Source organism: Cyrtonyx montezumae, unplaced genomic scaffold, assembly GCF_038088225.1.
Source record: "Cyrtonyx montezumae isolate F1298 unplaced genomic scaffold, pur_monq_1.0 scaffold_16, whole genome shotgun sequence".
Lineage (NCBI taxonomy): Eukaryota > Metazoa > Chordata > Aves > Galliformes > Odontophoridae > Cyrtonyx > Cyrtonyx montezumae.
Genome location: NW_027071892.1, coordinates 10,772,150 through 10,795,226, shown reverse-complemented (window position 1 = coordinate 10,795,226; position 23,077 = coordinate 10,772,150). Strand labels below are relative to the sequence as shown.

Below are 23,077 nucleotides of genomic sequence, written 5' to 3'. Positions count from 1 at the left end.
TGCGTGCACCACTGCACGGCCACAGGTCCTGCACCAGCACTGCGGGGTGCTCTGTGTCCTGCGTGACCCCAGAGGGTGACCCCGGGGCTGTGCTGGGAGCTCTGGGGCCATACGAGCTGTCTCTGGAGACAGAGGGGATGAAATGCTTCAGGGTGGTGATAGTCAGATGTGAGAGTGGCTCTGTGCGTGGCAGGGACAGGATGATGCTGGCTCTGGGCACCGTAATGTCCCCTCCATCCCCATCTCCTCCGATGGACAGAGCCCTTGCTGAGGTCATCCCTAGGGCACTGTGTCACAAGCCCCATCTGCAGCCACAGTGGCTTTATAGGACTGCTGATCACAGCCCCCCAACCCTGTCTGGATCCCTCTGCAGTGTTGGAGGGGGTTGGCACCTTCCTTGGGGCTGTGGCAAGAAGCACTGCACAGCCCTGGGGACGCAGCCACTTCCTCCTCCCTCTCCTACAAAGGGACTTAACCTTGCTGCTGTCAACAGCTTGATTTGATGCCATTAAAGCGCTTGCTCGGAAACAGCCTACATCAGGCAGCAACATCTGCTCAGTCCCTGCTCCTGCAAAGCTGCAGCACAGCCCAGGGCAGAGGTGGCCTCAAGCTCCTCGGACAGGGCTGGTGCTGCTGGCACAGTGTGGCCCCCCAGCAGCACACGGCTGCAGACAGCACACCTCACTGGGAGCTCCCAGAGGATGGAGAACCAACACATGCACAGCTGTGACACCGTGCTGCCCCAGGAGCTTCCATGCATCGTGCCCAGCACTGCACCCCTGCCTTTGCATGAATGCCAGACCTGCCTGTCTGCCTGTCCTGTGCGCATGCATACCCTGCACATGGATACATGCCACACGCGTGTCCCCCACACGTCCTCACCCTGCACACGTCCCCTCACGTCGGGTGCTTTGCTCAGCCTGGCATTGCCCCAGCTGGTTGGAAAAGTAATAATAATTAATAATGAAAGAGCAGGGAGGGGGAAGGCTCCCCTGGAAGCACCAGCCCGGCATTTTCTCTGACCAATCCCATTTTTCAAACCCGCTTCCACGTGCAGCATTAGGGGCTCTTTTCTGCCTTTCATTCTCTCACCGCCGCTCGGGGCTGCCCCAGAGCCTGGCTTTGATTTTCTTCCTTTGTTCTCTCAGACCCTATCTCCCCCCCCCCCCCCCCCAGCCTCAGAGCAGGACAGGGCAGTCTCCCGCGCCCCTTTGCCATTAGGGGCTCTAGCAGCAGGCTTACCAGATCCTAATGGAGCTGTCTGTTCCCTGAGATATATGCCCTAACCACGTGCACTGCCCGTGTGGGCCGTGAGATGCAGCTGCAATATGGAGCAGTGAGGTGGAAAGAGAGCGAGAAGGGGCTCGGGGAAGAGATATGGGGGAGGGATTGGGGTGCTGGGGTGGTGCAGCATTGCAGGTGCTGAGCTCAGCACCAGGAAGGTGCTGGGTGTGATGCATTAAGCTCTTTGCAGAGGGAACAGCGTGGGCTGCAGCAGGGTCACTGCAGGAGCTGTGTCCTGGGGGGACCCCACACCTCCAACCCGCTGGGGTCGGGCAGGATGCATCCCCCCAAACACTGATCCCTTCTTGAGCACACGGGGCCCCGCTGTGAGCTCAAAGCGGGGCGACCCAGGTGCTTCCCCACACCTCGCACGGGCGGGGAGAGGAAATGGGGCCGTTTAATGACGGCTGCGCCGAGCGCTCAGCTAATCGGCGGCTGCTGGCGGGAGCAGACAGCTTCCAGATGGCATCGCACCGGAGCTGGGGTTATTGGCTGGGGACCGGGGGGCTGCGGGAGGCGGCTGCAGGCACAGACGGGCAGACCCAGGAAGTTGAAATGAGGTTTTTTTTGCAGCAGAGCCCCATATTCCTGTCCCTGCAGGCTGCTGCCTCCAGTAATTATTGTAATAATTACAAGGAGTGGCAACGAGCGGGGTGTCGGCGGGGGCACGCAGGATGCCGGCAGCCCCAGCAGGATGGGTTACACCTTAAGGGATCTGCGGAGCCATGGGCAGCGGGTGCGTGGAGCACAGAGAACATGAGTTGGCCCTGCAGAGCTTTGGGGTGGCGGCACCCTGCAGGCCAGGTTAGGGGGAGCTGTCCACCCTACAAAGCTGCGGCAGGTGGGGAGGGGGCACGCTGCAGGGCGACAGGAGGCAGCAGGACCCCAGGGCATCCCCAGCCCACAGGACGATGCGATGTGATGCGATGAAGGGCGATGCGATGTGATGCAGGGCCAGCTGCTGAGATGGGGGGCGGTGCGGGGCGATGCAAGGCAAGGTGATGCGATGCAGAGTGATGCGATGCAAGGTGACAGTGGAAAGCAATTCAATGCGAGGTGATGTGATGCAGGGCGATGCAATGCAAAGTGATGCAAGGCAAGGTAAAGGGATGCAGTGCGAGGTGGTGTGGCGCAGAGCAGTATGAGCCATTGCAATGCGAGGTGACGATGCAACGTGATGTACAGCGATGCAGTGCCAGGCGATGCCATGCAGGGTGATGCAATGCAATGCAATGCAGGGCCATGCAAGGTGAGGCCAGGCGATGCAATGCAGCGCCAGGTGCCGCTGTCAGGGTGCCTTGAGGTGAGGCAGTTCCAGCAAGGCGATGCCCTGGCGGCGGAGGCGATGCCCGCGGTGCCCGCAGCTCAGTCCCCTCTGCACGCGGCCGTGCTCCCCGGCCCTCCGCAGCGGCGCTGCTTCATTTGAATTCTCGCCTCTCTCTCTTCGCAGATAACAAGCCCGCGCCATGCAGTCCTTTCGAGAAAGGTGTGGTTTCCATGGCAACCAGCAGAGCTACCAGCCGACTTCACAAGATACATCACGCCTGGAGAATTACAGGCATCAAAGTCAGGCAGGGCCGAACTGCGAGCGGCAGAGGCTGGTGGCGAAGGAGTACTACAGTCAGCAGCAACTGCCATACGCGGGCTACGAGAACAGCGCCGTGGAGAAATACCACCGGGGAAACAAGCAATTAGCAGGGCAGCAGCTGCAAGGCAGGCCGGCCTTTTCCAATTACGCTGTGCAGGAGAACAGCCCCTACCCGGCACGCTATTCGGGGGACGAGAGCCTGCAGGCGTGGGGCGGGCAGCCGCCGGCGCTGCCCAAGTATGAGGACAGCCTGATGAAGAAGACGTCGCCGGCAGCAGGCGGGCGGCCGTACCACGAGCCGGCGGCGGCCCCGCTGCCCTTCCGGACTCACTTCCCTCAGCAGCAGCCGCAGCAGCCGCCCGCGCTGCCCTACCCTAAGCTGCAGCGGCAGAAGCTGCCCAACGACGTCTCCTCGCCCATGCCCTTCTCGCAGAGCCCCCATTTCGGGCAGCACTCGCAGTCCTTCCCCGCCTCCTCCACCTACTCCTCGGTGCCGGGGGGCAGCCAGCCGGCGCACTCCTACAAGAGCTGCACGGCGCCTTCGGGGCAGCCACCATTGGAGCGGCCGCTGGGCAGCGCTGCCAGCCTGGCCCCCGGCCCCCGCGTGCCCAACCTGCACGGCTACCAGCCCAACCGCATCGGCTACGAGCAGCCCCCGCAGCCTCCCCCGCAACCCCCCCCACCCCCGCAGCCCCCGCAGCCCCCGCAGCCTCCCCAGCCCCAACCTCAACCCTTGCAGGGGAGGCATCACGCCCCGGAGAGCCTCCACTACCAAAACTTGGCCAAGTATCAGCATTACAACCAGGCGGGGCAGACCTACTGCCAGGGTGAGGCACCGCCCGTCCGCACGCCGGAGCAGTACTACCAAACCTTCAGCCCCAGTGCCAGCCACTCGCCGGCACGCTCCGTCGGTCGCTCCCCGTCCTACAGCTCCACGCCGTCCCCGCTGATGCCCAACCTGGAGAACTTCCAGTACAGCCAGCAGCCGCTCAGTGCCGGTGCCTTCCCAGCCGGCATCGCTGACCACAGCCATTTCATGCCGCTGCTCAACCCCTCTCCCACTGACGGGACGAGCCCGGATGCTCCATCCGGGAATTGCAAAAATTTGCCGAAGGAGAAGCTGCCTGAAAACCTTCTGTCAGACCTGAGCCTGCAGAGCCTGACAGCGCTCACCTCCCAGGTGGAGAACATCTCCAACACCGTCCAGCAGCTGCTGCTTTCCAAATCGGCTGTGCCCCAGAAAAAGGGCATCAAGACCCCAGCGAGGACCCCTGAGCAGCTCAAGGGGCAGCACTGCAGCCCGGAGAGCAGCACGTACTCTGCAGAGCAGGTGGGGACCCCGCTGTCGGACCCGCTCAGCACCCCGCAGTCCGTCCACGCCGAGACGCAGGACGCCGACTACCTGAGCGGCTCGGAGGACCAGCTGGAGCGGAGCTTCCTGTACTGCAACCAGAACCGCAGCCCTGCCCGCGTCAACAGCAACTCCAAGGCGAAGCCCGAGTCGGTGTCCACCTGCTCTGTCACCTCCCCGGATGACATGTCCACCAAGTCAGATGACTCCTTCCAGAGCATCCACGCCAGCCTGCCCCTGGAGAGCTTCACCAAGTTCGTGACCAACGAGCGGGACTGTCCCCGGCTGCTGCTCAGTGCGCTGTCCCAGGAGGAGCTGGCCTCCGAGATCATCGTCCTGCAGGATGCCATCAGTGAGAAGGAGGACAAAGCCTGGGCCAACTCGCCCATGTTGAGCAAGGAGGCCACGAAGTCCCCCTTCCAGCTGGAGAACCACCGGCCGTGCCTGGACTCCATGGTGAAGGGCGCGTGGCCCAGTCAGGGTGACTCCAGCACCCTCACTGAGCCCCTCAAGCTGGACAAGGCTTCGGGGGGTGGTGCGGGGAAGGACTTTGGGGAGGAGGTGTACGAGGGTCCCCAGGTGGAGTTTGCAGCTGCTGAGACCAAGGACACTCTTAAGGATGAGGACCCATTGGCTTTCAACTCTAAGCCCAGCATCCCGGCCGCTACTTCCAGTGCAGAAGCCTCTGGCTTCAGCTGCTATTCGAACACCACAGCCAACTCGGTGGGCTCTGAAAACGCTATGGAGCACTTTGAGTGGCCGGAGGAGAACTTGGGCGAGGCGTGCCTCAGGTGGAAGGAGCTGGGCTCGGGCCTGCAAGCCTCCGACCTCCCCAAAGGCCTCTTTCCCAGCAAACTGGGGGGGCCCTGCAAGGAGAAAAAAAATGCTTGCAGCTTGGATCTGTGCGATGGTGAGCAGCCAGCCAAGAGTGAGCCAGCACGGGACTTTGACCAGCAGGCGATGGAGGAGGAAGAGGAGGAGACGCTGACCTACGATGAGGCCACGAAGGTGGACAGCGAGAGGTGGCTGCAGGACACGCGGCACTGCTGCTCGGCTGGGGACTTCGGTGAGATCCCCATGATCTCATCTCCAGAGCTGAAGGAGTCGGACCTGGAGGCGGAGGAGTACTCCTCGCTCTGCGAGCTGGCGGGCACAGAGCAGAAATCGATGCCCTATGCTGCCTCGCCTCCCAAGCCCCCAGAGATACCTGCCGTGCTGTCTGCCAGCGAGGTGCCCATGTCTGCCGAGGAGACTGTCAGCACGGTGGAGAAGGAGAGCTCTGTGCCCTCGGCACGCCTCTCTGGGCAGTCCATCATCCTGCTGGGCCCAGCGGTGGGCACGGAGACCAAGGTGAAGAGCTGGTTCAAATCCTCCCTGCCCCACATCCAGCCCGAGGAGGAGAGCGGTGGAGTAGAGAAGTCCCACCCGGAAGCAGTGGACTCTGAACCTGTTTTGTCACTAGGGATGAAGAAGCAACCAGCACCTGAAAACACGTTGGTGAAGACAGAGGCTGTCTCACGGGGCAAGAACCTCCGCAACAAGAGGATCCACTGCCGGCTGCCGGAGCGGGACAGTGCTGGCAACGCAGTGCCCAGCCCCTTCAGTGAGCTGCCAGCGCTGTGCGTGGGGCCGGACGGACAGGGGGAGATGCTGAGCAAGAATGTGCACAGCCAGACACCCAGGTTCGCAGCGGAGGGCTTGCCAGCACGCATGTGCACCCGCTCCTTCACCGCCCTCGCCGAGCCCCGTGCCCCGGCCCCGCTGGAGGGGCTGAAGGCGCCGATGCACCAGGAGAAGCTGGGCAAGAAGCCGGCGTGTGGTGTGAAGCAGCGGGTGGCTTTCAAAGCCAGGAAGCGCAGCGGCCGGCCAGCCCCTAAGGTCATCCAGGGCGCTGGCGGGGACGCTGCCATCACGGTGCCCGGCCTGGTGCCGGCGGAAGAGGTTGTGGGGCCGGGGCCGACAGATGGGGATGTGGCAGACACCGGGGAGAGGGACCAGCGCTCGATGATCCTGCGCTCCCGGACGAAGACGCAAGAGGTTTTCTACACCAAGAGGCGACGGGGCAAGCGGGCGGCCGATGTCCGACTGAAGAACTGCAAAGCACCCAAGAAGCTCATCTCCAACAACCACCTCCCGCCCGCCTTCAAGTTGACCCCCCCGGGCAGCCCCCACAAGGAGGGCAAGGTGGGCACCAGGATGAAGCTGCCCAAAGCGGGGCCAGGGGTGGGCGGCAAGATGTCGGAGCGGCCCCTGCACTCACTGAAGAGGAAGTCCACCTTCATCTCCCCCATCCCCGCCAAGAAGAGGAACCTCGTCCTGCGCAGCAACAGCGGCGGCGTGAAGGAGGAGAAGCCGGAGGGTCCCCACAGCCTCTTCAAGAAGATGCCCGTGGCCAAGAAGGTGAAAGCAAAGCTGCCCCCCAAGAGCCCTGGCGAAGCTGTCCCCAAACCCCCCCTAGTGAAGGAGGCCCCCGACGTCTGCATCAAGATCACCTCTCGGGCGGCCTTCCAGGAGGCCACCAAGACCAAAGTGCTGCCTCCCCGCAAGGGCCGCGGCCTCAAGCTGGAGGCCATCGTGCAGAAGATCACCTCGCCCAACCTGAAGAAGTTCACCTGCAAAACGGCGGCAGCAGCCACGGTGGCGGCCACCTACGGCACCTCACTGAGCGCGGCGGGGACGGAGCGTGAGCGGGCGGTGAAGCATGGCGGTGCTGCCCCGGCCGTGGGCGACGCGCGGTTGCCCAAATCGGCGGCACAGAAGGTGCCCGGCACAACGTCGGCCGAGCAGCTCTGCAGGAACCCCCACGGCCGAGCGCCGAAGGGGAAACCGGGCGGTGGGAAGAAGCTCTCAGCCGATGGTGTGCAGAGCGAGGGCTGCGTGCAGGCTGCGGTGGCACAGCCCGGCTCGGCCGTGGCGGCCAAGAACGTGATGCTGCTGCCCAAGAAGAGGAACCGCAAGGGCAAAGCGGCGGCACTGGGCATGGCCAAGGCACCCCTGGGCCCCGCACCGCCGCTGCCGCCCCGTGAGCGCACCGCCGGGCCGGGCGGAGGGGATGAGGGCAAGAGACCAAAGAGCGAGGAGAAGGAGGCGGCGGGCGGCGAGGGGCCGGCGGCGGGAGGGCCGGTGCGGGGGGCGAAGCCGCGGGCCAACCACGCCAACTACAACGGCTACTCCAAGCGGCAGCGCAAGCGCCTGGCACACGGCAAGGCCAAGGCGGTGCCGGTGCGCTGCAAGAGCCGGGGCAAGCGGCGGCGGCCGGCACAGCAAGCCCCGCTGCCGGACCCCGCTGAGCCCGAGATCCGCCTCAAGTACATCTCCTGCAAGCGGCTGCGGGCTGACAGCCGGGCCCCCCCCTTCGCTCCCTACGTCCACGTGGAGCGGCGCGGAGACTTCACCACCGCCTGCACTGTCATCAACTCGCCCGGTGACGAGGCCCGGCTGCAGCGTGGACCGTCCGGCACCGCACCCAGGCCGCGGGCGGCCCTGCCGGCCTCCTCCGCCATGCACCTGGGGCCCGTGGTGTCCAAGGCGCTGAGCGCGGCCTGCTTGGTGTGCTGCCTGTGCCGCAGCCCCGCCAACTACAAGGACCTGGGCGACCTGTGCGGGCCCTACTACCCCGAGGACTGCCTGCCCAAGAAGAAGTCACGGCTGAAGGAGAAAGTGCGGGCGGAGGGCGAGGAGGGCGGCACGGCGGAGAGGCCCCGAGGGCCGGCAGAGAGCGGCTGGGCGGGCAGCAGCAGGGCGGGCAGGCCGGAGGGGGCTGCCGAGGTGGGCAAGCAGAGCGTGCTGCGCTCCAGCCCCAGGGGCATGTTTCGCAGGCTGCAGAGCTGCTACTGCTGTGACGAGAGGACAGAGGGCGAGGAGGCGGCCGAAAAGCCCCGGCGGCACGAATGTACCAAGGCCGAGTCCCCGCCGCAGCCCGAGCCCGCGGGCGACACGCAGGAGCACTGGCTGCACGAGGCCTGTGCCGTATGGACCGCTGGGGTGTTCCTGGTGGCAGGGAAGCTCTACGGGCTGCAGGAGGCCGTCAAGGCGGCCGCCGACCTGGTAAGAGCTCGGCCGTCTGCCCCACATGGGGTGGACCCTCCTGGAGCGGAGGGGATGTGTGGGGATGGATGGGGCGGCTGCGGGGCTGAGCTCGAGGTGGCAGTGGATGGTGTCACTGGTGGGCTGTGATGTGGGGCTCAGCCCTGCTGGCGTGGTGCTGCAGGTGCTCTCACTCCCCACGAGGGCTTGGATGGGTTGCCATTGGGAGGAAGCCCCAGGGCCTGCTGCTCGGCAGCTTGGCAGAGCTCGGTGCACCCCTGGCTAATAGCAGAGGCAGAGGCAAAGCCAGGAGCGGCCCCTCCCACGGCATTCACCGTCCTCATTTGCCTGGAGCCATTTCTGCAATCACTCTTTCCATCTCCGACCCCTCTGGCACCACAGCCCCGTAGCAAGTTGAGGGCTAGCAGTGTTCCTGCCCAGCTGACGTGGCTGGGTGATAAGGGGTTAAAGTGAATAGGGTTGGTCCACAACATCCGGGCATTAGGAGTCACTGTGGGAGGCTGGGGCTGGTGTTCATATGTGCAAACCCGGCTGGCTTCCCATGGGATGCACACTGCCGCCTCTCTGAGAGCTCCTGAAATCTCCCCCTTCGGCCTTAGGAGCGTTCGTGTGCTGTTCAGCCATGCAGCAGCTCAGAGAGGGACAGATGCAAGATGGGAGGTGGAAATGGGATGATGGGCAGCTGGGGACTGCGGACTGGGGAGGGGACAGCCCTGCCCCGCTCCTTGTGCAGAGCCAGAGGAGCGTGAGGACATCAGGAGGGCAAAATAGGGAGGAGGGTACTGGGAGACCACTATGACCGACGGAGGCTGGGCAGGGCCTGCAGCAAGCCCTCCCTGACCACGTTTGGAGCTGCCTGCATCTGTTCCATGACCATCAGGCACAAATGCAGTGCTAGCTGAAGGCTGTGGCCCTCCCTGCTATGGCCCCAGCCATGTCCCTTCAACCTCCATACCTCCCACGTGGCCATAGGGGCTTCTTGGCTTTGCACCAGTCTCTGATGGGATCTTTCTATCTCTCTGCCTCTCTCCCACCCTGCTCTGGATTCCCGGCTGTGGTAAAAGAAGTGCTCGAGCTGCCAGCAAGTGGGAGCCACTGTGGGCTGCTGCCAGAAGGGGTGTTCCCACACCTACCACTACGCGTGTGCCGTTGACACAGGTGAGCTCAGGTGTGGGGACTGGGATGCAGGGCCCCCCCCTGCTCCCTCTGACCCAGCTAGCAGGGCTGGGGGCTCCCCACAAATGGTGATGTGGTTTGTGTCCCAGATCTGGCCAATTTCAGCCAAACTTCCTGCAAGTGGTGTGGTTCCTCTGGGTGGTGGCAGGGAGGATGGTGTGTCCTCGCAGCCCAGAGACAGCTGGTGGCAGGGACTGCCCCTCACATGCCTTCTCCTTTCCCCACAGGTTGCTTATTAACTGAAGAGAGCTTCTCTCTGAGATGTCCCAAACATAAGGTAAGCCCTTGTGTGCTCCAAAATGTCTCCAGCCTCTGAGGGAGGGGGATCTGCTTTCAGACCATGTCACCATGCCCATCAGGACATCCCACTCCCCAGCACAGCCACTGTCACTGTTGAACCCCAGTGGTTGTCATGGAATTGTCACTTCCTGGGGGACACCGGGACACCCATGTGACCCTTCAGGTTGTGACAAGTGGGGGCTGCACTCGTGCCTCCCCTTAACAGACTGTGGGGTTGTGTCCCCTTAACACAGAGCAGGGAGAGTGTTGATCTAAGCCGTGCTGAAAGCACACCCTCAATCCAAACGGGGACATCCCCATCAGCTGGGGACAGAGGGGGATTCCCCCCCCCCCTCACCTGCCATATATCCTGCCCCCTGCTAACACCTCACCTTTGTCCCCACAGAGGCAGCCGGTGTAGCAGCACGGGAGGTGCGTGGCCCCCGCCACCAGCGAGGGACCCACAGGGGGGTGGCAGTGCCACCATCCCCATCTCGGAGCCGTCGGGGGTCACCAGAGGAGTGTGGCCCCCGGGATGGGCACAGCGCTGCTGACCGCCCCGCTGCCTCTCTCCCCAGAGCCCCTCCGGATGGGCAGAGCCCCTGGGGTGGCAGAACGGGGCCGGGGGCGTGGAGCCCCCAGAGCGGCGTGACGGGGTCACCAGCGGTGCTGACACCCGCACGGCGAACACAGAGACTCTGCTCCAGGACTATGTGAGCTGCACAGGGGTGGGATGGGGCGGGGGGTGTGGGGCGGTGGGGAGGGGGCGGGGGGGGCCGTGTACGAGGGGGTCCCTGCGATGTTGTCTTACTCTGGGGCCGCCGGATCCCCACGTGGGTTCCGGGTCTCCGTTATCTCACACTGATCTGATCTGAGATGTTGCCTTCAGCAAACCTCATGGTGTCTGTCTGTATATATGTGCGCGACGGAGAAAAGAAAAAGGAAAAAAAAAATACAAAAAAAAATACAAAAAAAAAACCCAACAGAAGAAAAAAGGAAAAAAAAAACAGAAAAAAAAAAAAGAAGAAGAAAAAAACCCCAAACCAACGATACCAACGGCCTGCTGTTTGAAACACCACTTCGCTTTGTCTGTTTTGTTCTTCCATCCCTGCCATGCACAGTGTCCCCGTGACGGGGATGACGCTGCTGTGTCAGTGGCCATTCCCCAGTGGGGCTGGTGGGCACTCACCAGGCTCCCCCAGCCCTGATTCCTCCCCCCAGCCCCGTCCCGTGCCACCTGCCTCCCCCTGCTCCATGGGGGACTCAAGGTCCCTGAAAGCCCCCGCTCCTTCTGCTCTGCCTCTCTGGGACTTCCTCAGCTCTTCTGCTTGCTGGGGATGGGCTTTGCTCCCTGTGCTCGTGCTTTAAACCCCATGGCTCTGGGTGCAAATCCAGGATCTCAACCTGGTGCAGGCAGCTGCAAGCAGCCCAGAAGCACCTCCTGATGGGCAGCACCGGTGTGTGTTGGGGGGTACAGCAGTTCAGCCCCACAGGGACAGACAGACCGGGACAGAGGGATGCAGGAGTTGCTTCTCTCTTGCATGGCCAGGTTCGCTTGGCTTCGGCTTTGCCTCTCTTCCCAGCTGCTTCAATGGGGCTGCCCAGGGTGCATTAACCCCAAAACCCAGCCTACAAATGGAGGCGAAGCATCCTGCAAACCCCACCCCCCTGCACCCCCAGCCCTGTGCCCCACCATCACACCCTCCAGGTTTGCTGGCCAAGAAATGTCTGTTGTTTCAGCAGCTCGCTCTGGACACGGGAGAGAAAAGTCACACGGAACAGGAGAGGAAGAGAATAATAAAAGTAATTAATAAGAAATAATAATCCCGTTGTCCCTGGCAGAGCTGCCTGAAATCTGGCTATTTTTAGTGACATCTTGTACATATGACTGTAAAATGGTAAACCGTGTGTATTATATATTGCCTCATTATATAGTGTATATATATGTATACATATACATATATATAATATATATGAAGACTGTAAATGTTAAGACTAGTGTTCTTATTAGTATATTGCTTCACACTGAAGATTGTGTGTAACAAGCTGTTTCTAAAAGATGTTTATTTTCCTTAAGAGTAAAAAACAGGTCATTGCATTCAGAGCGTCAATAAAGATACAACGATTGTTTTGGAAGTACGCTGCGCCCTGCTCGTGCCCTGTGTTCCTCCCGCGGGCAGGCAGCCAAGGGTCCCTTTGTCCCCAAATGCCACCTGGACCGAAGGTCCCATCGTGAGCTTGGGGTGGGGGGCAGAGCTGCGGGGTTGGGGTACGGGGAGGTCTTGTGAATGGAGGGCGCATCTGGGGTCCTTCTAGCAGCCCACGCCCCCATCCCTGCCACTCTTGTCCCCTCCCCCACCTCCATCCTGTGCAGATCCCCTTGGGGTCTTGCAGATCCAAGGCTGTGCCCCCCCCATTCCACGTGTCAGGCCCTGTGCCCCCAGTCCAGCACACCACAGTATAAATAATCAGCTTTAATTCACTGTACAAAACTCTGCAACTATGAAAATACCGTTTAAAAAGGCAAGGGGGGGGGATGGGGGAAGGGTGAGGTGGGGCACAGCAAGGAGCTATGTACAAAGTAGGGGCACAGCGAGGGGATGGGGCACCCACCAGTCCTGCACCCCCCGACCCCTTCTCCCCCAGAGCGTTTGGGGCTGGGGCTGCAGGGAGGGGCACAGCTCCTACTGGGGTGAACGAGCAGTGCTGGGGGAGGGCAGGGGGGCCCCTCTTTCCTACCACAGGCACCGTATGGTGCCATCTTAGCTGCCACCGCGGGGCAAACTCTCCTACCCTCCCCCAATTGAGACAGTGCTGAGGTGTGTCTCCCTCCCCACCCCCACCCCCCCCTTCCCCTCGTGCAGTGGGACCCACGGGGAGGGGCAGACAGGGGTGAGGACGGCCCCAGCCTCGCGCTGGGGTTTTGCAGGGGGGTGGCGGGCGCTGGGAGGAGGCACCCCAATGCCATGCAATACTGTGACAGTGTCACTAGAGGTCCCCACGTCCCGTCACCCAACCGCGCTGGGCACAGGGACACAGCCACCAGGGTGCCCCACGCTGGGATATACCCCCCAACACCCACGGGGGATGGTGACACGGGACATCACCCTGCCGCTCCCACCCGCCACCTTAAAAACTGCACCCTGCCACCATCCCATAGAGGGGGAAACACCGAGGCACACGTGTCCCCACCACCCGTATGGCACGGGGGCAGGGGGGGGACGGGGACAGGTGGCACGTGCCCATCCCCCCGCTAGCCCGAGGTGACGGTGGTGCCGCTGCCCAGCTTGATGATCATCTGCTGGCAGTCGTGCAGCGTCCTCCTGTCCCCCAGCTTCTCCAGTGTGCGGGCAGCCTCAGCCAACATCCCCACACGCTGCCCGGGGGCCGAGAGGAAGCTGGGGGGCAGGTAGCAGCAGGCCAGCAGCAGTGCTTCGGCATGCTCCCGCGGCGTGGGGTGGCTCTCCGGCTCATCAGCTGCGGGGTCAGAGAGAGGGGATGGGTGCTGAGCATTCCCACCCCCCCAGCCCTATGGGGGTGCGGCTGGTGGGGTGTCCCTGCCCCCCCTCACCCACCTGCCTTGCTGCCCTGCACCCCTCTCCTCCGCAGGCTGCGGTCCAGCAGCTGGTGGGTGCGTGTGGGGCTGGCGCGGGCCATCAGCCGGGCAGTGGCTTCGTGCAGGAACACCTGAAAAAGGAGAGATGGGATGAGATGGGATGGGGTGGGATGGGGTACACAGTGCATGGGACAGAGCCAGGAGGTTGGAGGGGGGGCTCACCCTGCGCATGGCGGGCCGAAGGGTCTGTGCCAGGCGCCGCAGGCTGCTGAGGTCCTGCTGGAAGCCGCGGAGCTCCAGGGCGGACGCCTGGTAGGTGCCACGCAGCTGCTGGCTGGCGTTCATCTGCTGCTGCCACAGGTTGGTGCGGGTGACCAGGAGCAGGTCACACAGCAGGAGCTGCACCGCCTGGGGGGGGGGGGGGGCAAGGCAGGGGGCAGTGGGTGAGCAGAGGGTGGACGGAAGGACGGAGCGCACCCCCAGGGCCCTCGCGGGCAGGCGGGCGCTGCGCGGGACCCCCGCCGGGCTGCATGGCAGGGGCATTGCACTCCCAGTCTGACACATGCAATGCAACTACAATGCACCCCCGCGAGGGCCGGGGACGCCTCCTGCGAGGGCCGGGCGCTCCCCCTGGGCTGGGTTGTTGCCCCCTCCCCGGCCTCACCTTGTCGATGGTGCACTTGGGGGGGCTGCAGAGCTCCAGGCTCTCCCGCAGGCAGCTGCTGGCCTTCTCGCAGTGGCTCAGGCTGGCCTGGCTGCCGTCCTGCTTGCTCAGCATGGCCCGGACCGCCTTGAAGGAGTGCAGTGCGGCGCGGGGAAGGAGCTTCCTGCACGGGGACAGTGGGTGCCCATCAACACACGTTGTGCCAAGTAGCTCCAAAAAGGAACCGATGCGAGGAGCTGTCACCCACCCGGCCCCACTGCCCCAGCACTCACTCAGAGCTCTGCAGTGCCCGGGGCATGGCTTCCACCAGCGGGTAGAGCCGCTCGGCCCCCTCCTCGTCACCCTTCAGCCAGTGAATGACGGTGCCGATGAGGGACGCCCACCACTTGGACACGGGGTCAGTGCCTGTGGGGTGGGAACACAGAACCATAGGGGTTGTTTGGAAGAGACTGCTGAAGGTCGTCCAAGCCAACGGGATGGATCCCTACAGCAGGTTCCGTGGGGGAAACACTCGTGGTGTGGGACGTTGGTCTCACCTGTCACTGCCGCCAGGCCGGAGCTGATGGAGGGTGCAGGGCCAGACATGCTGCTGGCATGGGAGCAGCCATTGAGCAGCTGAAGGTACTCCAACGCATCTGAAAAGCGCCTTTTGGCAGAAGGGACGTGAATGGGGCTGGTCCCGCTGTGAGCAGAGGGAAGGGGCACTCCCCGGTACCCAGCCCACACTCACCCCTCTCCCTGGGCAGCAGGACGGCCGGGTTCAGGCATGGCCACGCAGTACAGTGCTTTCTCCAGGAGGTGCTCACGGAAAAGTTGGGTCACCTGCGCCAACGGGTCCACTGCAGCAAAGAGTGGCTGTCAGCCCCCACCCCACCACCAGCCACAAAATGGGGTGCTGGGGCTCTGGGGGGTACCTGGATCACCGGCAGAGCTGTAGATGGTCTCCCTCGGGACGCCCTTGATGGCCCAGTCCCCGTCCACAAAGAAGCGGTGGCCCAGAGGGTGGCAGAGCCACTGCATGGCGGGGGGCACGGCCCCACCATGGGACAGAGCCACACGGCGGGCACTGCAGAGGAAGGGACGCTGCAGGGAGAGAGGGGGGGGGGTCAGCAGGGCCTGGGGAGGTCGGAGGGACATGCAGCATTGGGCTACAGGGATGGGGACACTGTGCTCATGGAAGGGTGAGATGATGGGCCCTCAAATCCTGGTGTGGAAATGGGGATTGATGCTAAGAAGGGGACAGACAGTGTTGGGTTTGGGTTAGGGGACACTGACGCCATGGAGGCTGAGGGGGCAGGATGTTGGACCTTTGTGGGGGGGAGGAATATGTCACCAAGGGAGGGGCAAGAGGCCATGATACTGAGCCCCAAGGTGGGCACGGGGGATGGGGCACCAGGTCCTGCGAAGAGGACACGGGGAAAGGGACAGAGGGGACATGAAGTGGGGTACGGACTCACAGCCAGGAAGTGGAAGCAGCGGTGCAGGCTGGCCTTGATGCGCAGCGCGGCCGCCACGTAGATCTCAGCCAGCGCAGCCACCGAGACAGCGTCACCGGCGCACTCAGCCAAGTTGACAGCACTGAGCGCCAGGTTGATGGCCAGCAGGTGTCCCCCGGTCTGCTTCCCTGCGGCGACGCAGAGCAACGCAGGCATCAGCGGAGCCCCTCACCCACCCCCACGGACGCTGCGGGGTGCGGGACCTACCGGCGAGGTGCAGCTGGTGCAGGCGGTGGTAGGCCATGGCGGCATTGCGGGCGCTCTGTCGGACGTGGGCGCGGGGCAGGGGGTCTGGGCGCAGCCCCCCAGCGCGGGCAGCCAGCCAGCGGCCCACCCACAGGCGCTGGAGCAGGTGGCGGAGCAGGCTCCAGAGCAGGCTGCAGGCCAGGTCCCCGTGGGAGGCGGGCAGAGGGCGGCCCAGGGCCCCCAGAGCCGTGCGAAGGTGCTGAGCCCCCTGCGCGAAGTCCCCCTGGGACCACAGAGTCATCAATGGGAGGAGCCGTGGGAAAAGGGGCGGGAATATGGGCGTGGTCAAGCGCGGGTGTAGTCAGCGGGAGGGGGCGTGGCCAGGATACTCGTGACCAATGAGAGGGCGGTGCGATGTATAGGGGGCGTGGTCAATCGGAGGGGCGGGGCTGGGTGTAGAGGCGTTTGGGGATGTGAATGAGGTCGGGGGGATGGGGCGTGGCTTAAGTGCGGGGGCGTGGCCTGTGATGTGGGGGCGTGGTCAGATGGGTGGGGCTACAACCGTTTTGGGATCAGAGCCAAGTGGGGTAGGGTCAGGTGGGCAAAGCTAGCCTAAGGGGAAGGGGTGGGGGTCTGGGAAAAGGCCGGGGCCCAGCGTGGGCTGCGGGCAGTGCTTACCCGGTCCAGGTCGAGGTCCGCCTGCCGGCGGTGCCGCCAGAACAGGACAGAGGATTCGGAGTGCGGAGGGGTGACGGGCTCCCCGTAAACGAAGAGCCGCACCACCGCTCCCAGCACCAGCGCCACGTTCAGCCCCCAGAACACCAGCGTGGGCCACAGCCACTGCGACCACCCCCACGGCTCCTCTGCGTGCAGGGAAGGGGGTCAGCACCGCCCCGATAACCTCCACCCCAAAGACCCCACCCCGTGCCAGTGCTTACCCGCAGTGCCGGACTCAGCCATGATGCTTCTTCCAGGACCAGCAGTACCCAGGCTCCCGGACGGTGCCGGGGCACTGGAGCCACGGAGCAAGGAGGCCAGGGGGTTAAAGGAGAGGCAGAGGAAGACGAAGGCGCAGAGGGCCATTCGGGAGCGGTCCAGCATGCCCTGGCTGCCAGGTGAGGGTGGTGGCTGCTCCTGCTTCACCTGTGGGGTGAACAATGGGCACAGGGCACGGACGTGGGGTCACGTGAGTGAGTACAGGTATTAACAGGGACATGGAGCACGGTGATGGGGTAGAAGCATGAGATACTGGGCATGGAGTACAGAGTACGGGTATGGGTTCCAGGACATGGACAAAATGTAGGGTATACACATGGCTATAGGGCACAGAGCATGGACAATGCATGGTATTCAGGTCATGGTTGTGGGCGTGGGTATGAATGTGGACATGGGATACAGGGCATGGGCGTGAGTGATAGTGCAAGTATGAGCATGGCACTGAGGACATGGGTAGGGGACAGAGCACAGACAGGACGCGGAGTATACAGGGCATGGGCTACAGGACATATATGGAACACACACACATGGACAGGGAATGGGGTTGGATAAGGGCACTGGGTTACAAGTATGAACAAGATATGAGCATGGGATACGGTGATGAGGCACAGGCATGGGGTGCAAGCCATGGGCTGCAAGGGTTGGTAGCAAGGACACTGCATCTCCAATGTCCCGCATCCCTCCCTCCAGTCCTGAATTGGGTGAGAAACAACCTAAGGGGTTTCCTTCTCTCATGCTTGGCTATTGGACCCCCAGAACACCCCCATACCTTGCCGTGGTTGCAGAGGGGGCTGTCGGGCTCAGAGTCACTGCTGCTGTTGCTGCTGCCCCCACTGAGCGAGAGCGGGCTGCCGCGGGATGGTGAGCCCACGTCCGAGGGCGGTGGGGTCAGCATCTCCATCACCTCCGCCTTTGCCACCTCCATGGGCACCTCTGCCTTGGGGCCAGCATCACAGGAGGCCACCAGGTCCTTGAGAGACTCTGTGCGGAGCGGGGCAGGGTTTAGAGAGGAGGAGACCACCCCAAAAGCTGCCCTTACTGCTTCAGCATGGCACTCACTGCTCTTCTGCACGGCCATCTTCAGGCTGAGGTTCTCCTGCTTCAGCTTCTGGTTGCTCTGCTGCAGGAAGCGGATGTACTCGATGGCCTTCCTCAGGATCGCCGATTTGTTGAGCTGAGAGGGGCAAAGGACGGCTCAGCCCCACGCACAGCCCCTTCCCTGCCCTCCCCACCCCCAGCACAGCCCCCACCTTGGCCTCGGTGCCCACCACCAGGTCCTTCAGCTCCACGATCTTGTCGTTGATGGATGAGCGGTAGCGTTTCTCGATGGCGTTGTGCGCCGTCCGCTTCTCCCCTTTGCTCTGCAGCAGCGCTGCCTTCCCGCTGGGCGCCAGCCGGTTGATGGGCAGCTTCTCAGCATCCACCACCAGTGGCACTGTGGCCAGGATGGTCCCCCCGCTCACCAGCGCCTGCGGGATGGAGGTGGCATGGGAAGGGGTCACCAAACGTCCCCACCCCAACCTGAGGTCACGGCATAGAGCCCATTTGGTTGGGGGGTCACCAGGCCGAGTGTGGCTCGGTCACCTACCGGCACCTGCAGTGGGGCTGCAGTGCTGCTGGTGGCCAAGGAGGTGATGGTGGAGGTCTTGGCACTGCCCGCATCCGTCTTGACGGCTGTCAGCAGCAGAGAGTCTGCCTTGATGAAGTGGGGCTGCAGCAGAACCTGGAGGGCCAACGGGGTGTTTGTAGGGCTGCAGTGCAACCAAATGGCCCCTATAACCAGCCCCTGGTTCCTGGGCTTACCGGCACCGGCTGGATCTGGGGTGACACGGGCTGGGTGGTGGCAGCAGGGCCGGGTGTCAGGAGCTGCTGTGGTGCCACACTCTGCACAGAGCCAGGCAGTGCCACGGGCTGGGTCGGCTGCGGGGTGGGCAGGGGGCTCTGAGCAGCCCCCCCAGGCTGCACAGCTGAGTATGGAGCAGAGGGCAGCGTTACGGGACCTCCAGACTAACCCTCCAACCCACAACTTGAGCAGCCCCAATTCACCCCAAATCCTCACCGGGGAAGCTGTGCTGGTTCTGGAAGCCCACCACGGGCTGGGGGCTGAACTGCCCAGGGGACGCGGGGACGAAGCTGGGGGCCAGCATCACACCGGGCTGGGGCTGGCTGCTGGGCACGGCCGCCGGCTCCTCCTTCACCCCCGGTGCTGCTGGGGGGACAGGGGCTGGCAGGAGCGAGGAGGGGGACTGTGGGGTGAAGGTTGATAGCACAGGGGGGGGCGGGAACACGTTGCCAGTGGGAGGTGGCTTGCTGGGTCCCAGGTAAGAGGTGGGGGTCGGGGGGAGCCCCGGGGATGCGGTGCTGTCAGGGGCAGTGAACGGCGCATCGAACAGCCCCGAGAAGTCATTGTCTGGTGTGTTGATCAGCTGCAGCATGTCTGAAAAATAAACAGCCCCCCCCCCAGAACTGGTCAGTAGCAGCCCCAGACCTCACAGGTGAGTCTTGAAGCCACGAGGGTCCCCAGTCCCACACTGGGACAGGGAGGTGGCACATCCAAGCCCCCTCAAGCCCCAGTGCCGTGTCACCCCCAGGAGGGCAGCAGGACACAAAGGGTTAAGCAGCACCGAGCCTGGGGAGCTGCCCTGCACACCGGGGCACTGGGGACATCCCCACTGACAGCCCAGCACCTCACAGTGTCCTGAGAAGCCCCCATAGACCCCCAGTGGGGTCCCATCCTCAGCTGAACACACCGAAGTACTGGAGATGCCACCATCAAAGCCACCCAGGGGTGCCCCCAGACCCTCAGTGCACACCCCAAAGCAACCCGGGGTGCCCCACACACCGAGGAGAGCACGAGGAGGAGCAGGGGGTACCTTCCATCACTCACCCCGTGCCCGCAGTGGGGTGGGCACAGTGAGATCCCCCGGGGGCGGCGGCTCAGCCGTGCGCCGAAGGCACCGGGGATATTTTCAAACCATTTTTCTCTCCTCCTCCCTGCGCTCCCTCCCCGCTGCCGCCCGCGCCAGGCCTGGAGCGGGGCCGGCCATGGGGTGATGTGACTCCGCCAATCGCTGCCCGAGCACCTCCGGCCGCCCCCGGGCAGCCCCAAGGTGAGCGCAGCGGGTCACTCGCGGGCACCCAGCCGTGGGTTACTCCAGGCTGGGTGGCATTAACTCCTTCGCCGCGTGTAATGATGGCCCACAGATGCCAACGGATGGGGGGCCCGGCTCGGGACACCCTCAGCCTCAGGGTGTGGGTTTGTATCCCTGGCACACCACCAGCCCTGGGATTTTGTCCCCATCCCATTGCTCCGGGGGACGCCAGGGGCAGAGCACAACAGTGGGAACCTTCCCTGTGGTGTTGGTGGGACATGATCATGAGACCAATGGGGGCATGGGGACCAGGGGGCATCCAGGGACGATGGCAAACCCACAGGGCACTATGGGGCATAGATGGATGTGGTGCAAAACCCCTTTGGTTTCCCACCTCCCTACCCCCATGCTAGGGAGGCACATGCTGGAGGGGCACAGTGCCCCTCGAGCCCCTTACACCCACACATGGGGCACAAAGGCACGGGGATGGGGACATGCAGAGCCCCTGGGATCGTGCTCAGTGTGGAAGGGTATATATAAGTGCCTGTCAGCAAAAGCCCTCCCAGTAAATAGCAGCAGCACACCCAGCCCCTCTCCATGTGGAGTACGTGGTGTCAGGGAAACACCCCCAGTGGGGCACCCACATCCCATGTGCCTCTCCCTCTGCTTCCTACGGTGTATGGTCAAGGTGCAGGGGTCACCATGGTCCCTGCCCACTGGTGACCCAGGGCAACAGCTCATCCCTGGTTTGTGGCCAAGGAGGGCAGAGGGGACGCCAGCACGGCTCTGGGGCACAACACCCTGCAGACAAAGTCCTCCCGTGCAGCGGGTACAGCAGGATGCACCGCTTCCCCTCTAGTGTGCCAGCGGGTTGAAGTTCACCCCACGGGGCCGTTCGGTTCAGCTCCAGCCCCAGCTGCCAAGGGAGAAGGGGCTCCCGGCACCGACCCCACAAAGCACCCACGAGTTGTGCGGGGAGCTCGGGGGCTCTGCCAGCCCCATCCCCGCCCCGCTGCGTGCTCCACCGGCTCTGCCGGTCTGTGCTGGGCTGCCTCAGGGCCCCGAAGCGCACCGAGCCCGGGCAGAACGGCACCACGTGCTGCCTGGTGCAGGCTGGCTTCACGCCTGGTGCTGGGATGGGCTGGGAGCTGCAGAGAGGGTTCTGTTGGTGGCATGATTGGGTCCTAACGGCGTCGGGAAGTGGGTCACATTGGCACCAGGGAGTGGGTCACCCTCGGTGGTATGATTGGGTCCCATCGGCACTGGGAATCGGGTCCTCAGTGGTGGCGTGATTGGGTCCTATTGGCAATGGGGGCCGGGTCTGCCTTGGAGGCATAACTGGGTCCCATTGGTATCGGAAAAAGAGTCCACTTTCGTGTCATGATGGGGTCCCATTGGCAAAGGCGAGAGGGTCCCATTGGTACCGCAGAGCGGGTCCCTATTGGAGTCACGGCTGTGTCCAATTGGCTCCGTCCCCATCCCGCAGAGCCCCCCAAGAAGCAGCCATGGCGTCGAGTGGCCCTGAGAGCCCCACGGTGGCCGGGATCTATGGGGCGGGCGGGTACCGCGGGCTCCGGAGCCGGGGATGCCCCGCAGAGCCCCGCGCCCGGTGCCGCCCCACCCCCACCCCAGCGGCGCGGGGGAAGCCAGGAGGAACGACCGAGAGTAACCCCGGCGGTGACGTCACGGCGGGGCGGGGCTGGCGGCGACACAAGGCTGGGAGCGGGGGGAGGGGGCCGTCCCGGGACCGAACCCGGCGGCACCGGGCGTGCGTCCCCCGCCCCACGCATGCAATCCCCCCAAAAAAAGCGCATCGCCCCCCAGCACCAAGCCAAGCACTGAGCTCTCACCACCGAGCCGCGGTTTTACCGAACGTACACCGAGCGCGCCCCCCGACCCCCCCCTCACCCCCCCTCCACCCCGGACCGGTTCTGCACCGAATACGCTCCGTCCGACCGTGCCGCGCTGCCCCGGGACACTGCCCCGACCGCGCGCGGGACGCCCGGTAACCGCACCCGGCCCCGCTACACCGCGCCGACCGCCGGTATCGCAACGAGCCGGCACCCCCACGGGCACGCACGATTTCCCCGAGCACGCACCGACCCCGCTGCCCCGGCCCCGTTCCCCCTCCCCACCCGGTCCCGGTCCCGTCCGCACCGTCGATGTCGCTGAGCAGCGCCGTGTCGATGTCGCTCGCCGCGCGGAGCTCCAGGGCCAACCCGTCCAGGGTGGCATCGTCGAAGCTGAGAGCGCTCATCGCGGCGGCTCTCACGGGGAGCGGAGCCTTTAGGACCGGGGGGGCCGCCCGACCGGGGCCGATCGCTGCATGATCCGGCGGACGGACGGGGATGCGCGGCCGCACCGTGCCCCAACCTGCTGCCGGGCGGGGGGGGCCCTGAGAGCGGCCGCCCCTCGTCCCGCCCCCCCTCCGGGGTCCCCGCCCCCCCCCGGTAACACCGGGACCCGCTGCGGGAGCGCGCACGGACGGGAGCGGGAGAACGCAGCGCTGCGGGGTGCGGGGAGCTGTGCCCCTCCGGAGTGCGGCGGCCCCGCGGTGCGGAGCTGCGGGGAGCACCCGCGGGGCTGAGGTGCTGAGTTAGGGAGCTGCGCGTCATGGGTAATGAGGTTTTAGGGTGCTGCAGTTTTAGGGCGCTGTGTTAAGGATGCTGCAGTTTTGGGGTGATGAAGTTTGAGGGTGCTGCTCCATGGGCCCATCCTGGACGGGGTCCTTCTGGGTTTTGTCCTCACTCAACTTTTGTCTCAACACCGGGAATCAAGTGGGAAAACAGCCCTGAAAGTTTGGCCGCCCCGTCGAGGCTGCCCGTGGGTCAGCTGGAGATGGGGGTGCCCTCAGCCGCTCCCCCCGGACCCCACAGCGGCAGCGGTGCTGCAGTGCACCCCGTGCGTGGTAGGGAACCCCTCCACGGGGCAGCACTGCGGCACAGGGCAGCTGGAAGACACCCCATAACCCAACCCGCCGAGGCCCACAACGTGCCGTGGACCACCCCGGAATATAGGACCGCTGGGAGAAGTCGGGCTCCGCTCTCTTTTCCCGCAGTGCTGCGGAGGGCTGCGGGACCCCGGGTGTGGGGCGGGGGCACGGACCGCTGCATGGGGACGAGGGCAATAACCCAGCCCACGCCACGCGGGGGGGGGGTGGGGGGAACGGCACCAGCACGGCTCGGTTTTCCCAAAAACGGAAAAGGCCGCTCCCCACGGGGACCCACGCGCGGTGCTTCCACCGAAAGGACCGCGCAGCCCCCACGGGGCGACGGGTTCGGGCGGTCGGGGCCACGCGGGGTGGGATCCCCCGTGCTGACCCCGCCCGTAGAACCAGCGCCGCGCAGCCAATGAGCGCTGCG

General features: G+C 64.3%; 2 protein-coding genes across 3 annotated transcripts in view; one reads left to right on the top strand and one right to left on the bottom strand.

Moving 5' to 3' along the window:
• RAI1 (retinoic acid induced 1) overlaps positions 1-10,450 on the top strand; it is a 58,072-nt gene extending 47,622 nt beyond the window's left edge. For both annotated transcript variants that reach the window (XM_065732811.1, XM_065732810.1), the window contains 4 exons: positions 2,735-8,270; positions 9,335-9,428; positions 9,674-9,723; positions 10,132-10,450. In XM_065732811.1, the coding sequence (XP_065588883.1) occupies positions 2,751-8,270; positions 9,335-9,428; positions 9,674-9,723; positions 10,132-10,146 (5,679 nt within the window). In that variant the 5' untranslated portion in view covers positions 2,735-2,750 and the 3' untranslated portion in view covers positions 10,147-10,450. The remainder of the gene's footprint in view (positions 1-2,734; positions 8,271-9,334; positions 9,429-9,673; positions 9,724-10,131) is intronic.
• A 1,734-nt stretch (positions 10,451-12,184) lies between these two features.
• SREBF1 (sterol regulatory element binding transcription factor 1) lies at positions 12,185-22,086 on the bottom strand. Its single transcript, XM_065732809.1, has 19 exons — positions 21,873-22,086; positions 18,683-19,060; positions 18,427-18,590; positions 18,212-18,346; positions 17,874-18,092; positions 17,683-17,797; positions 17,393-17,604; positions 16,566-16,770; positions 16,306-16,490; positions 15,649-15,910; positions 15,403-15,569; positions 14,860-15,028; positions 14,676-14,784; positions 14,482-14,591; positions 14,218-14,350; positions 13,946-14,108; positions 13,504-13,689; positions 13,301-13,412; positions 12,185-13,202 (listed from the first exon to the last, which is right to left on the bottom strand). Exons 1-19 carry the CDS (start codon positions 21,970-21,972, stop codon positions 12,979-12,981), a joined length of 3,348 nt encoding a protein of 1,115 aa, XP_065588881.1. The 5' UTR covers positions 21,973-22,086; the 3' UTR covers positions 12,185-12,978.
• Positions 22,087-23,077: the final 991 nt, after the last annotated feature.

What these genes read in the sequence shown, in the direction of transcription:
- SREBF1 (XM_065732809.1), bottom strand. Translation starts at nt 21,972, where the DNA reads ATGAGCGCTCTCAGCTTCGACGATGCCACCCTGGACGGGTTGGCCCTG. An exon ending in CAGCCCCACTGCAGGTGCCG is followed by an intron (nt 18,093 to 18,211) that starts GTAGGTGACCGA and finishes TCCATCCCGCAG; the next exon opens with GCGCTGGTGAGCGGGGGGAC. An exon ending in CGGGCACTGCAGAGCTCTGA is followed by an intron (nt 14,109 to 14,217) that starts GTGAGTGCTGGG and finishes GTCCCCGTGCAG; the next exon opens with GAAGCTCCTTCCCCGCGCCG.